The following is a 14131-nucleotide window of genomic DNA, read 5'->3' on the forward strand; positions in this document are numbered from 1 at the left end:
CTGGTGCGTCCGTCCACCCATCTCTAGCCAGCCAGCCAGCCAATATTTATTAAATGCTTCCTACAGCCGAGCACTGTCCTAAGTTCTGTTGATGCAACACTGAGCAAAAATAGACATTCTCCCTGTTCTCATTCAACACACATTTTTGTACAGGAGAAAAGACAAACAAAAAAAAAAAAAAAAAAAAAAAAAAAAACAAAAAAAAAAAAAAAAAAAAAAAGAAAGAAAAAGCACTGTAAATAGTGAAAAGAGCCATGAAGAAAATAAAACGAGATTATAGAATAATGGTGACAGGGAGCGGGGAATTTAGTAAGGGACAGGGGGTGGGGGTGAGGTTAGGCTTCTTAGGGGAAGGGATACCTGAGCTGAGACCTGAAAGACAAGAGGACCCAGCCACGCAAAGCTCTGGTCCAGAGTATTCTCCTGGAAGCAGAGAACAGGCAGTGCACAGACCCGGCGGCCAGGACCAGCCCACGAGAGGGAGCAGGAAGTAAGGCCAGTGTGTCTGGAACAGAGTGGGTGAGACAGAGCGAGCAGGGGATTAGGCCAGAGACGGAGGTAGGGACAGATACTGCTGGGCTTTGTGGGTCCGGATAAGGAGTCTGGATTTTGTTCTCACTGCAATAGAAAGTCACAGAAGGACCGTAAGCGGGGAGTGACGTGGTAAGTCCATCCTTCTTGGGGCTGCAACAACTATGGTATGTGATTCTCAACCAAATCCTACATTATTTGCTCAGAATCATACCAGGGATATTAAGGGACTGGACCAGAGTGGAAGTGAAAAGTATAACAAAACCACCCAACGATATCCCTGTGAGCCTGGGAGAAATGTTGCACTATAACGTAAGAAGTTAGAATTTCATAGACATTAATGGCTCTAACTAATAAGATAAACCCTTCCTTCTGGGATTTGGCAGTGATAAGAGCTCAGGCAGTAGTGCTGTCTGAATCCTCAGAAACCTAAAATAACATTTTTACAGAAAAAGCAGCTCACAGTAACTGACTCGCCCTGCAAAGTTAGAGAACTGGAAATGTAAAGATGGTATCTTTAACAAGTGTCATTTTACTATATTACAGCTCTTGCCAACACAGCTCTTTTATCTCTATGGTTTGTTTGTTTGTTTGTTTTTTTCGGTACGCGGGCCTCTCACTGTTGCGGCCTCTCCCGTTGCGGAGCACAGGCTCCGGACGTGCAGGCTCAGCGGCCACGGCTCGTGGGCCCAGCCGCTCCGCAGCACGTGGGATCCTCCCGGACGGGGGCACGAACCCGTGTACCCTGCATCGGCGGGCGGACTCTCAGCCACTGCGCCACCAGGGAAGCCCCAGCACAGCATTTTGTAAAAAAACAAACAAACAAAAAAAAAACGCGCACTAAAGTGAATTTCCACTTGAAGAAATAAATCCCCAACACAGGCAACATTAGCAGCCCAGTTCCTTGCCACTGTAATAACTGATGAGGTAGGTGTTCCGACGGTGAAAAAGCAGAGCATCTATTTCTAATCCCGACAGACACCCTCCCCTGTTCACTGATCCTTTATCTTGGAGTGAAGACCTGCGTGGGGAAATCAATTCCTGGTGTGTTCTTGATAAGAATGCATCCTTCCAGGGGTAACGGCAGGGACAAGATCTCTTTAGCAGACATTGTTTGTGAACCCGCGCCCAGTTTCTCTGTACCTTTGAAACTGGGAAAAGTGTGTGTGCCCCTGACAATCTTGTTCAGGAAATGCACTGAAAGCAGAAGCACAGTCACTAATAGAGAGGGACAATCAGCAATTATCCTGATGGTGAGAGCCCCTGTGATGACAGGTGCCAGGAGCGAACACGGATGGCACGCAGGGCGGGCCAGGCTTTCGTGCCTGTGTGTGTATGTGTGCTCCAGGTGAGCGCCTTGAAGGAGCTGGTTTTCCTCCGTCTCCTGGAGAAGAAATACGGAGTGGGCCTCCTCTCAAATCCCCCACACCCGACCTAGATCACTCTTTTACCTTTAATCTCTTTAAGACTTGCGTGGAGGCTACCTTGTAATAAAATGATTCTAGATTTATATCACCCATGGATGACAGTTCTATCTCCCCCGATAGGCTGTAAAATCCTCCAAGTCCGAGTCATCTCTTTTGCTCTTCACTCATCCATCATATAAAAACTTCGAACAGTGCAGAAGGGAGTGAAATAAAAAATAATCATCTTCCAGCCTCGCTCCCCCACTGTTAAGTTTCTCGCATCTCCCATAAAAGTTTGTGGGTGAACTTTTGTGTTATTCAATGTTCAATCCAAAGAGCAAAACTTAGAAGGAATATGGATTGATACACAGAATTTTAAATCAGTTCCAGTTCAGGGCAGTAGACAAATAATTACAATAATCACATAATAAGGGGGTGTTGTGGACATTCCAAGGCAGATATGACCACTCACACCCCGTCCACCTCCTGGGGCTTCGGCGAGCACTGAATTTGGGTAGCAGAAACTGTTACCCAGCGTAAGCCTGGCGAGTCCGGCTCTGTCTCTAACATGCTGGCTACTCCCTGGCCAACTGACTCCATCTCTCTGGGTCTCAGTTTCCTCTCCTATAAAATGGGAAGGTGTTCTCTCTGGTCCTTGAATCTAGGACCTTCAAGCTGATCATCGAGTAATGATAAATTCAAACAGGTATGACACAGCCAAAGTCCGAAATGTGTGTATCAGGAAGAAAATCACAGAGACAATCAATGTAACAGAGTTACCAGGAGAATACGGATGCAAATTATTATGGAGCAGTTATTATTATTATTCCTTTTACCAAATTCCTGAGCTGTATTTCATAGGAAAATCCATGTCTTGTTTTACCACAGAGATGCACCAAGCAATATCCACCAATTCTGAAGTTATCTTAGGACACATCAGCAACCCTTCAGAAGTAGAAACAAGCCACCCACGTTCAGTCATTTCTCAGCAATGCACGTGGCCTGCTCAACAGGCTCAGAGGGCTTGGGAATATTTTTCCAATGCTGAGAGTCACAGATAAGTTCAATAACATTCAGTAGCTATATGGTCACAAGTGAAGTGACCAGCCAACATGTGAATTCTCATATGCCACCTGGGTGACAACTAGCTGCCTACCAGGGAAGGTGTCTTCCTGCTGGTTAGTCCACATGTGTTGTTCTGTTCTGTACTGCTCTGACCAGGAGCACAGATAAATACCCAGAGAAGGGAGGGAGTGGGGAGAGAGGGAAAAAGTGCCGAGAGTTGGGGGAGGATGCAGCCACCGTTAAACCTCCATTCGGCAATCTGACTGCAAGCTAAAAGCAGCAAAGATACTAATGCTGGCCGAAAATCCTTGTTCTAGGGCAAAGCTGGGAAAAGGGAAGTGGCATTCACAAGTGTCTTTGCCGAACGTTCCCACCTCTTCTCTCAGAGGCAGGAAAGACGGAGATGACGAGAACAAACCCCGGGTTAGAGAGACGTGGGTTCGGCCACTACTAGACCATTATCTAATCAGTTCTGAGGCTCCATTTAGAAAGAGACAGAACAAGGCAACACACTCATTGTGCTCGTTATTACTATCCTGTGAAAATGTGGGTTTCCGTGGGCTAGTGCCTGTTAAAGACAGGATCCTTAAAAAATGATAACAAGTCAAACTGAGAAATCACGCCGTGGTAAAGGAGCCATGCCTTACCTGGAAAGAATTCATGCAGCGGAGGGAGGGAGGCAATGTGGCATTGCTCCTTGACAATATCAACAGCAGCTCCAAGCAGGTTGCAGAGGGCAGGGTGAGGCTGTGGACACTGACGTCACTTTCCCACGAGCTGGCGAGCCTGAAACACACCAATATGTGCAACTTCATCATTGCATCCGGTCAGACGTATTTCAAAAATCTGATGTAAGGAGAAAACTTTTGGTTGTGGGAGAGAAAGAGCGATGTACAAGAAATAGAAATAAAATGGTTATATTAAAAATTCACAGAGAACATGTACAAGACATTTTTAGAGTGTTTTTGATAGAAAACAGACGGATTAGGCAATTTTTTTCAGGTCAACAGCTCATACTCAAAGTTTAAGAGTTGTATGAAATGCAGTCTCATTTGTGAGGGACCTATTGGGGTGGGGGGTTAATAGCTAACACATCAAATGCTTCCTTTGTTCTATACCCTGTTCCACATGTAGTAATCTTGTTCAACCCCCAGATAGCTATGAAATGGAACTACTGTTATCCCATTCTCCAGATGTGGAAATTCTTTCTGACCTGGATATGCCCCATGAAATACCGGGTTCTGTTTTTTTTTCCCAGACTTTTAAAAAGTGATAGAATCCTTTTATCAATAATTCTTATAAAAGCCCCTGTTCATAATACAAACGAGAGTGAAGCTGCTCTCTTGGAAGGGAAGGGTTGGAGACCCCCGTCATCTTCCAGAGAGGCCCATGAAGCAGCTCTGCTACTTCCTGTGGGACCTACTCGAAAATCCTCTCACCAGGGAGGGGAGAGGGAACGGAGGGCTAGAAAAGTAAAGAGACCTGTCTGAGATGAGGCAGATGTTTAGGAAACGCTGTGGCTGGCTCTGAATCCTGGTTTCCTGACTTCCCATCTAGTGCTTAAAGTAAAGGGAAAATCAGGAAAGCATTATGAGAATACAATGTACTGAGAAGAGCACGGGTCTTATGCTATCAACTCTTCTATTTACTTGAGTACTTCCTGCCTGTGCCCCTACCAAAGTGTCTCTTATCACTGTCCTAATTTTGAAAGAGTAATATATGTGTATTTTAAATATATATTTTCTCTTAAAAATACATGTTTTCCTCTCCTTAAACCTCTCTCTGTAAAGGTACCTTTAACCGAACCAGTGGTGACTTCTGCAAGTTGAGAGAGCATCAGTGGTTGAGGGCATAAGGGATTTAACACTTTCTATGACGAGCCATAGCAGATGCTTTAGCTGTGTGGTCCACCAGGTTACTTAGGCTGATACATCTCTGACGTGGGGTGGGGAGTTAACTCTGCAGCACTTGCCTACTAGCTGGACTGAGATAGGACACTGTCCACTTTCCTAAAAAATGGTCTATTTCAGCAGGTGCCCAGTTGAGTGCTTTTTCTGTGTTTTAAAAATTACTCTTTCCTATTGATTGGCTAAGTGATTCTTTCTGCTTTTACCAAGTATATAACATTCCCAACATTTCACTGGCACGGAAGTAAAAATCTTGCTGTCTTTGGTAAAAGTCAAGTGTCGCACTAGCGCGGTGGCTTCAAGCTCATCCTCCCCTCCCCCAAGCTCATCCTCCCCTCCCCCTTCCTTAGGACCCACAACCACATGGTTACTTTCCATTCCCTGAACTGTGATATACTACACATGCTGTGTCTTGCTCATACAGTCTTCTGGGCCTAGAAGGCTGTTATCCTTACTGGTGAACTTCTGTTCATCCTGCAAGAAGGACCACTTAGGTAACAGTTCTTAGAGACATCCTCCTGTTTCCCTTATGGGAATTAACTACCTGCTTAATACCGTACTTGTAGCTATTACAATCCTTAACCACCACCCTCCTTGCATTCTTCTCTGGGCTGTGTCTACATCTCTGACTCATCCTAGATGAGCAACCACGGCCTGTGGATTCCTCTAACTCTACAGCTAGTGTGGAAATAAAGATAAGGTTGGTGTTGCTGTTCCTCAGATACACCCAGGTACTGACTTCTTTAGTGGCTAAAAGCAATAGCGATTTTTCACTTTTATTGTATGTTCAATCAACAACTTAAGTTTTCAGAATTGATACCGCCTGCCCTATCACCCACAATAGGGCTGACTAAAGCTATTTTCATTCTGAAATTTTTTTCAGGGTCTTGAAAAGGTATTTGCTTTTTCTGAATTGGATCTCTTGCCTCAACAAGAGGAGGTCTGGAGCGTGAATGTCCCTTGGGGACTCATCTGTGAAACCCCCAAACCTAACCCTGGGTCATCATGCCGCAGACCGTCAGCAAGGGTGTCCCCCAAGACGAAGGGAACACCGCAACCTGGGCCGGGGCTGCTGCAGCTCATAGTGAAGGGTCCTGCCAATCAGAGATCAACTGAAGCCACTTTCACTTTTCATCATTTTCTTCTCCTCTTTCGGCAGTAATCATATTTGCAAGAGAAAGAGGAAATGGTGAATTATACAAATAAATCGTTTCAGAACAGAGTTATATCTTGGCTTATGGTTATAACATGCTCTCCATATTGAATGCTTAAATTTGACAAGTCTTAGGACTTAGGTTGCTTCTGACTATCATCTCATCCAGATGGCGGGCCAGGCGCTCTATTGACGGTTGTTGGGTCTAATCCTACAGCAGCCCTGAAAGACAGGCATGTTCATCCCATTTTAAAGGTGAGGAAACCAGAGGTCAGAGAGTTTAAGTGATGGGCCAGCATCATGCAGCTGGTGGGTGATGGGGCCAGGATTCACTCAAGCGAGCCCGAATTCAAAGCCTTGCTCTCTCCCCATCGTACCACACTGATCTCTGAAGACATCGTAAGTAGCATTATCCTCTCCAAACAAACCACAAGTAGGACCTTAGTAAAGGAATCTGCCAACGCCTGTTTCTTCTGCATTTTAACTCTTTAGCTCGTAAAAGATAGAGTTAAGAGTATCTTCATTTTTCTGTAGGAAATTATTTTATCCTTTCTAAGCTGCTACTTTATTACATATATATTCTAAAACTTGAATAAGAAAGGTGGTAAGATGGACATGGGAAAATACACCTATGTCACAGTAAGCGAAAATAGTTCTACAGTGAGAAAAAAAATTAGGAGGCAACACAAATATAAACGGTTATTTCCACGAGAGGAATATAATAACCTGTTTCTTACATTTTCTTCTTTATTCTTTCTTATTTTCCAAGTGTTATTTTTTATAATCAGAAACAAGTTAATGTTATGATGTTGATGTGATCTGTGGTGCAGACAAAGGAATGTTTAAATGCTGTTTAAAGGTATCAACATGCTGCTAAGTGGCTATGGTGTGACCTATCAAAAAGGACACTCAAATAGAAAATAAAATACATTAGCACTGCCTTGTCACTCACGAGCAAGTGATCTTGGATAAGCCAAGTTTCCTCATAAGACCTTGGAGTTTATACATAACCTAACCAATGTATCAAACCACCAACATTTACATAAAAAGGACATTCATTCCACGAATGATAACCATAGTCACAAAGAAAAAATACAATTATTAGTTATACATGTTAATTAGTCATGTTTCTCTGTAACTGTAAGTATGTGTATGGCATGTAAATCCAAAACTAGCATTTTCAATCCAATCTTAAAGTATTCTGTGATTTAACAACTTTTATCTCTATTGAAGCTCAGAAAGGTGAAGAACTTTGTACTGATCACATAGTAAGTGATGGAGAAGAAACTCAAGCATGTTCCTCTCCACCTAAATCTCATTCTTTTCTTGCTATATCATAAACAGAGCAAAAGCATAGTAGATATTTTTTAATAAATTTTATCCAAAAAATTAGAGAAGCTCAAGGGCAAATAATGGGATAAATTTTATTTATTTTTTTGCTTTATATAAATTTTATTATTAGAGTTTGAAAGCAGATATATCTGATATTTATCAAGTTTTGCAATGAGAGAAGAAAATTTTACTTACTCTGATCTAAATCCTATCTCCTGAGTCCTCTTTGGGATAAATTTTAGATATCTCAGAACATGTCATTTTTTCATACTTTGAACAGCCTTATTTTTTTTATTTTTATTTATTTATTTTTTTTGCGGTATGCGGGCCTCTCACTGTTGTGGCCTCTCCTGTTGCGGAGTACAGGCTCCGGACACGCAGGCTCAGCGGCCATGGCTCACAGGCCCAGCCGCTCCGCAGCATGTGGGATCTTCCCGGACCGGGGCACGAACCCGTGTCCCCTGCATCGGCAGGTGGACTCTCAACCACTGTACCACCAGGAAAGCCCTGAACAGCCTTATTTTTGACATCAGATAATCCAGCTGGACCTAATATGGCTCTCAAATCCTAATATTCATCCTATCCTATTTTTTTTTTCCTCAGTACACATTTCATTTGCCCAGGACTTATTTTTTTAGTGTTAAGACTTATAAATTTTCTTTACAATTTTAATTGCATAAAACATTACTTTAATCACATGAAACATCCATATCTGTGGAGAAAGAGAGAAAGTAATACATGAAAAATGAAAATAACTCTTTTGGAAAGTTAGAGCTATGGGTAGGTTTTCCCCAAAACTTCAGTTAATGTTTTTAATTTTTTTTTTCTAATTAAGGAAGAAAGAAATGAGAACAGGAGGGAAAGAGGGAGAAAATTCAGTTTATCTTAATATAAGTACCAAACTCATTATGTATTATTTAGGGTATGTGTTGTTTAAGCCAGAGCTGATACTTGAGACTATCCACCCATAGCTCAAATATCAATACAAATTTCTGTTAATGATATAAACATTTTAAGAAACAGGATTCTAATAATCCAGAATCTGGATTATTTCTGGTATTTCCTACAAAGACATCATAGACCTAAATCACATTTGACCTATAAAATCAACAAGATACTTCAAACAGAATAATGAACTAAATATCAAGTGAAACCTATTTCTGTGATTTTTAAAGCACTGGGAGAGGAAAAGTCTTCCTAGGAGACCAGAGCTGTCAGCCAGGTGACCTTAGTCTAAGAGACCAAATGTGAGCAGAGGACACACCATCTTTATTTCTAAACTTCTGCCTTGACAAAATTCCCTAGAGAAGCAGCTATGGCCTATCTATTTTTAAAGAGGCAATGAGAAGGAGAAAAAAAGTCATTTTCCATCACTTCTAACAAAAATAGTGAAACTGAGAATGAATCAAACACCCATCAATATTAAGAAAAGAACCTGAGAAAACAGAAAGGTGATACAGTCTTCTAGGAAACAGAGAGGTCATTTAATGTAACAAAGGCAAAAATGACAAACACCTCTGCCAAAAATTACAATTATACCAAAAGAGTCCAACACACTGTAATACGGTACAAAAGAGCTCAACTTGAAAATATTTAACTTAAATCTCATGTTTCTCATATTTTAGTAGTTGATTTGGACACTTCAGTCCTAGAAAGACCTAAAAAGGCAAACAGCCTTTATTAATGATGTTGAAATATAATATTGTTTATACCTGTAGATTCTTAAAATTCAGTTTCAAAGCTTTAACAATGATAATCTCATTAATGTAAGCTGTCAAAATACCAAATCAGGCAAATGACCAAAACTTAGTGCTAGAATCATTAAAAACATACAACCATTTAACACATAATTTGGACAAAGAGTCAAAAATTTTTAAATTCTTATATTGTCAACAACACAAAATTCTGCAACAACTAAATGTACTGGCATATCTGTTATAATAAGCTGTATTAACTCCATCATATTTAAATATTTTAAAACTACTAATTCGTAAAAATAGAACTTGAAAAATGCACATACCAACTACTGCTTATAAATTTCAAAATAAGGTCCATTAAGTGATGAACAGTATTTCTTTGAAATTACAGTGTTTTCTTTGAAAATCACAGGAAAAAAGTGAGCTTTTTAAATCACAAATGTCAAAACAGTCCTTCAACTCTCTTTGAATTAAAGGGCTCTTGAGAGAAGAGATTTTGGTACACAATTCCTGAAAGCTATGGCTTTCAGACTTTGCTCCTAAGACCTATAAGCTTATCAAGAGAGAGATATAAACTTCTTTCTCTCTCCCATGTATCAGAAAGCACGGGTAAAATGGTTCTGCTTAAATAAGATACCAACAAGGCAATCTCAAAATTAAGTGTATTAATTCATGCCAAAAAATAATAAGAGATTTTGCTTTTTGTAAATGACTGTAATATTGCAAGATACCAGTTGAGCACATCGGACTGGCATTATCCATATCACTAAAAAAGAGAACTGACCCTACGAACATGCCTGCCAGAAACTTCATCATTAGAAGTAATATCATTAGAGATGTCATAATTTAAAGAAGTCCATCAAAAGAGGACAGTTAGTCCTTCAGATTTTTTGAAACTGTAGAAAATGTCAAGTATACAAAAGGATATTTGGAAGAAAATAAATTTAAAAACTTATACCATATTCAAAATTAAAGTCAAGATGTGTTAATGGCATAAGTGTAAAAAACAAATCTATAAAAAAGAATCTTTCCAGAAAAATCTAAGAAACTACAACAAACTCATAAGCCATAAGGGCTTTATTTTTTTTAATGGTATTGTTAATAAACAAAAAAATCTTTAAAAATCACAGGCAGAGGGCAGAAACCACTGTAATAGAAAGAACTACTACATATTTATAAAAGGAGGACAAAGGATACAAATTCATTTTTTAAAAGGCTTTCAAGTAGCAATTTCCAAACCATTTGAACGTCACAGGTTTCCGTGATAATATGATTAAAACTATGAAGTCTCTCCCTACAACGGTGTTTTTTTTATTTTTATTTTTTGCAGTACGCAGGCCTCTCTCTGTTGTGGCCTCTCCCACTGCGGAGCACAGGCTCCAGACGTGCAGGCTCAGCGGCCATGGCTCACGGGCCCAGCCGCTGCATGGCACGTGGGATCTTCCCGGACTGGGGCATGAACCCGTGTCCCCTGAATCGGCAGGCAGACTCTCAACTACTGCACCACCAAGAAAGCCCTCAAAGGTGTTTATTTATACAAAGAAAATTTTGCACAGAATTTTGATTGTTTCTCAGATCACCGAATTCCCCAAGCCCATTCATGCCCTCCTTTCATATATACATGAAATCATACAATATATGAACTTATTTTTCCTGGCTTCTTTCACTTAGCATAATGTTTTTAAGATTCATGGTCCTCAGCATAAGAACCACTGTTTTTTTAGGTCAAAATCTGATTTCTAATTTACCATATTTGATAACATATTTTAAAAGTTCCAACTAATTATACATCATTGTATTTGTGTTAGCATATTTTAGTAAGTATAACCAGTTAGAAAAAAATTTTGAAGCATTTTAAAGAGAAAGTTTCCTGGTTCACATTTGTATCTCAATCCATTACCAGAGGAAGTTAGTTGAAAAGGAGACTGAGAAATGCATTTCCAATCATTTAACCACTTTCCTGAGTAACTGAAGTCAATGTATGAGGTTGGGATGTAATAAATTAGGTCCACTCTGATGACATTCTCATAAATAAACCTCACACTGGGGCTCCCTAGCTTCCCTGTCCCAACAGGTGCCACCACAGCCAACACGTCCACTGATCAACACTACCTACTCTGTCCCACAGTTTAAGTCCTTTGCCAATGTGGATGGAAAAGTGCTTATGATGCATGAAGTACAAAGCAATGGATTAAGACTTCTTCTTTTATTATTTCCTAGACCTGGTATATTTCCTAGACCTGGTATAACAAACAGGTTATCTTCATTTCTCAATTCAAATCGGTTGGCAGTGACCGTGTTGAGATGTTCAGTGAAAACACATTTGGTCTCAGCAGAGAAGAGAGAGATGATCTATCGGAGCTGTATCAGCCCGTGGCTTCAGAAGGGGTGTTTCCTGGTGGTTTGCACCATCCACCCCTCCTCTCCGCTGCCTTTACTGAATACTGTCATCTTCAGCGTCCCTGGCTACTCTTTATAACTCTTCCTAAGTCCACTCTCAGATGGCCTTCTCTTGAAAATCCAGACACTTCCTTCACGAGAGGGCAGCTGGCAATGGTGTAACTCATTTGGATGAATCAGGCCTGGCCAATCTTGGTATCCCAGCTATTAGTAACTGGACTGCATGACCCTACATCACAAGTGGCTCTCTCTGATTCATCATAAGATACATCCTGATGACTAAAAATTCTGTCACTCTATGAAGAGAGATGAGAATCCAAATGTCAAGATCACTAACTTACACATGTCAAAGTAACTCTGGTAACGTGAAAGCCCAGATGGCCACACCCATTTCAGGTAAGGTCAGAGAATCAATTTCCAAGTTATCTTGCATAGAGAAAATTCACTTCTACCAACTTAAATTCAATTCCCCTGTAACAATTTGACTCTTCTGTACCTTAATAAAATGAATATAAACCATAAGATCTACCAGATCAGGCCACAGAGTCTCCTAAATTTTATATCTATCATTTACCCATTAGCACACCCTAAAGAGATGTGATTATGGAGACTGGCAAGTATACTCCAAAGTTCTATTCAAAGGTTTTATGGATTAAGAAGTATCCCCTAGGTGAGCACCTTGAGTCAAAGAGGGAAATGTTTGACTAAATTTTTCCAAGGCAGAAAGAGATCTTGTTAAATGAAAGCTTTTGGAACCTGAGAGCAAGTTCACTGAAACCCCCAAAGGCCACAATTTTTTTTAATTATTAAATATATAGTTTCCCTTTCCTTGCCAGCATACCCTTGAAATGAGCTATCTCTGATAACTGGCTTTCACTATTGTACATTCTGTTCATTTTGGAGAGACTATTCTCAATATGTGGGACCAAAGTATGAAAAAGACACTGAAAATGTGGGTAATCAGCCCTATATAAATGTGTGTGTAAGTGGGGGTGGGAATGGGGTATTAAATGTGGGATACTCAAGAAATCAGTATTCTAGAAAGGTTTTCAAGTTATTCTCAGGAGCTGATGAAAGGCAGTTAAGCATCTGAATTTACTGACATTAGGGGAGCTACAAAAGCTAACTTGTCTTTTTTTATTTTTTTAACAGCAATACAACACAGTGTGAATAGAAAAATGTTGCCATCCTATGAACAAATTTACACTATAATAAGAAATTATCTGTGAATGTTAAAATGAGGAAAGCTTGCATTTTGTAGCCTAAGAAATAGGAAGATAGCAACACAATGCTTCTTGATGGTCCAACCAGAAAAGCTTTTGTTTAATACTTTACTTTAAAATAACAAAAATATTTCATTTATAACCAAAGTTTTTTTGTTAAATTATTATTACTTTTTACTTACTTTTTATTTTATATTGGGGTATAGCTGATTTACAATGTTGTATTAGTTTCAGGCGTACAGCAAAGTGGCTCAGTTATGCATATACTTATATCCATTCTTTTTAAGATTCTTTTCCCATTTAGGTTATTACAGAATACTGAGTAGAGTTCCCTGTGCTATACAGTTGTTGATTGTCCATTTTGTATATAGTAGTGTGTATATGTTAAACCCAAACTCCTATTTATCCCTCCCCACAACCTTTCTCCTTTGGTAGCCATGTTTGTTTTCTACGTATTTTCTGAGTCTGTTTCTGTTTTGTAAATAAGTTCATTTGTATCACCTTTTCAGATTCCACATATAAGTGATACCATATGATATTTGTCTCTTCTCTGTCTCACTTACTTCACTTAGCAGGATAATCTCTAAGTCCATCCATGTTGCTGCAAATGGCATTACTTCATTCTTTTTAATGGCTGAGTAACATTCTATTGTATATATGCAACACATCTTCTTTATCCACTCCTGTCAATGGACATTTAGGTTGCTTCCATGTCCTGGCTATTGTAAATAGTGCTGCTATTACATTGGGGTGCATGTATCTTTTCGAATTATGGTTTTCTCCAGATATATGCCGAGGAGTGGGATTGCTGGATCATATGGTAGCTCTATTTTTAGTTTCCTAAGGAACCTCCATACTGTTCTCCATAGCGGCTGCACCAAGTTATATTCCCACCAACAGTGAAGGAGGGTTCCCTGTTCTCCACACAGTCTCTGGCATTTGTTGTTTGTAGACTTTTTGATGATGGTCATTCAGACTGGGGTGAAGTGATACCTCACTGTAGTTTTGATTTGCATTTCTCTAATAATTAGTGATGTTGAGCATCTTTTCATATGCCTCTTGGCCACCTATATGTCTTCTCTGGAGAAATGTCTATTTAGCTCTTCTGCCCTTTTTTTTTTTTACATCTTTATTGGAGTATAATTGCTTTACAATGGTGTGTTAGTTTCTGCTTTATAACAAAGTGAATCAGTTATACATATACATATGTTCCCATATCTCTTCCCTCTTGCATCTCCCTCCCTCCCAGCCTAATCCCATTCTGAGGGTTGTTTTCTGGTCTTGTTTATGGTTTCCTTTGTGGTGCAAAAGCTTTGAATTTTCAATAGGTCCCATTTGTTTATTTTTGTTTTTATTTCCATTTCTCTAGGAGGTGGGTCAAAAAGGATCTTGCTGTGATTTATGTCATAGAGTGTTC

General features: G+C 39.8%; 1 protein-coding gene across 1 annotated transcript in view; it reads right to left on the reverse strand.

The window, feature by feature from the left end:
• Positions 1 to 14131, reverse strand: part of UBE3D (ubiquitin protein ligase E3D) — a 154801-nt gene that overhangs the window by 53238 nt on the left and 87432 nt on the right. The window contains exon 9 of the mRNA XM_024757429.1: positions 3650 to 3788. Within this exon, the coding sequence (XP_024613197.1) occupies positions 3650 to 3788 (139 nt within the window). The remainder of the gene's footprint in view (positions 1 to 3649; positions 3789 to 14131) is intronic.

Source organism: Neophocaena asiaeorientalis, unplaced genomic scaffold, assembly GCF_003031525.2.
Source record: "Neophocaena asiaeorientalis asiaeorientalis breed wild unplaced genomic scaffold, Neophocaena_asiaeorientalis_V1.1 scaffold253, whole genome shotgun sequence".
Lineage (NCBI taxonomy): Eukaryota > Metazoa > Chordata > Mammalia > Artiodactyla > Phocoenidae > Neophocaena > Neophocaena asiaeorientalis.